The sequence below is a fragment of the Cornus florida genome, unplaced genomic scaffold (assembly GCF_030987335.1).
Source record: "Cornus florida cultivar Cherokee Brave unplaced genomic scaffold, ASM3098733v1 CherokeeBrave_3.0.0_Hap2_Chr07, whole genome shotgun sequence".
Taxonomy (NCBI): domain Eukaryota; kingdom Viridiplantae; phylum Streptophyta; class Magnoliopsida; order Cornales; family Cornaceae; genus Cornus; species Cornus florida.
In genome coordinates, this window is record NW_026775577.1 from 4728321 (window position 1) to 4729625 (window position 1305).

Below are 1305 nucleotides of genomic sequence, written 5' to 3' on the forward strand. Positions count from 1 at the left end.
ACATAATCAGATTGAAGACAATTTATCGCAATTTTCAAAGAGAATACCATAAATACATAATTTTAAAGAGTGTAATTAAAACTGAAAAGCTCAGATTACGGAGCTTTTCAAAAGTAAAAAAATAAATAAATAATGAAGCAAATATAATACAGTAGCATTATAAAGTTTAGAACATAGAAACTGTATAAAATTTAAAGAATTAATAAAAGATGGTAGAAAATGCATGGCGCAGGTGGGTTTTGTCAACCTACTTACATGCAACCCACTTGAATAGTTGTTAAATTTTTTTAGTAAATAAAGATGGAACTGGACTAAAAAACAGAAAAATCACAATACTAGTGACAAGATTCTGAATTGAAAAAAAACCATGAAATTTCTTATAATTTAAAACTTAAACAGCTCTCAGACCCGTACCCGAAATACTCGTCACCGCCGCCAACTAACAAACTATCCACCTCCGCCGCCTGCATTTGTCGTCCCCATCGCCTCCCTTCCCGCTCTCATCTTCCTCCTCCTCCTCCTCCTCCTCCTCCACAGGCCTCTTGAACCTACAAACCGGACACGACCTGTGGGTCCGCAACCACTTCTCGATACAACCCGAATGATACCTGTGCTTGCAAGGCATCTCCTTCACCTCTCCGCCGACTTCATACTCCGCAAAACATAGTGGACACTCTGAACCTCCCTCCGTGATCTTCACAGCCGGCATCGCCTCTATGGACGCAGGCCCGTCTTTGTTTGACCGTTGTGGTAAAAGTGATTCCACGAAAATCGACTGCACTATCGGATCACGAATCATGATGATCTGTTGTCGAGACGGATTATCATAATTGAGCCTTACAATTAAGGGGTGGGAGGGGTCTGGGTATCGCGCTCTGATGGTCTCTTCCAGAGAAGGCGATGATTCGGAAGACATCTCTGATTCGGAAGAGAGACATCGCTGGTTTGATATGTATATTTATAGTTTTATTTTCCTTGAAAGTACAAAAAGTTTCAACATTTTAATAAATTAATATATAATATATATAATATTAATATTAATATTTTTTAAAATTATAGAAGAAAATATATATTTAAAAGAATATATATATCAGATTGCAAGAAATCGAGCAAAAATTGTAAATCATACAGAGAGAATAATATATTGCAAAGATTGTGCGAGTGTTGAAGCGAATCTTGCCATATATTAATCTCTGTGTATGATTTATTGCTCGATTTCTTGCGATCTTTTATCTATATATATGTATACATTCAAATGCTAATAGTGATATTTACTACTTTTCTGAAAAAAGAAAAAAATCTATT

General features: G+C 35.9%; 1 protein-coding gene across 1 annotated transcript; it reads right to left on the reverse strand.

Moving 5' to 3' along the window:
- Positions 1 to 439: 439 nt before the first annotated feature.
- LOC132316125 (E3 ubiquitin-protein ligase MPSR1-like) lies at positions 440 to 916 on the reverse strand. Its single transcript, XM_059814633.1, has one exon. It carries the CDS (start codon positions 914 to 916, stop codon positions 440 to 442), a length of 477 nt encoding a protein of 158 aa, XP_059670616.1.
- Between the last annotated feature and the right edge of the window lie 389 nt (positions 917 to 1305).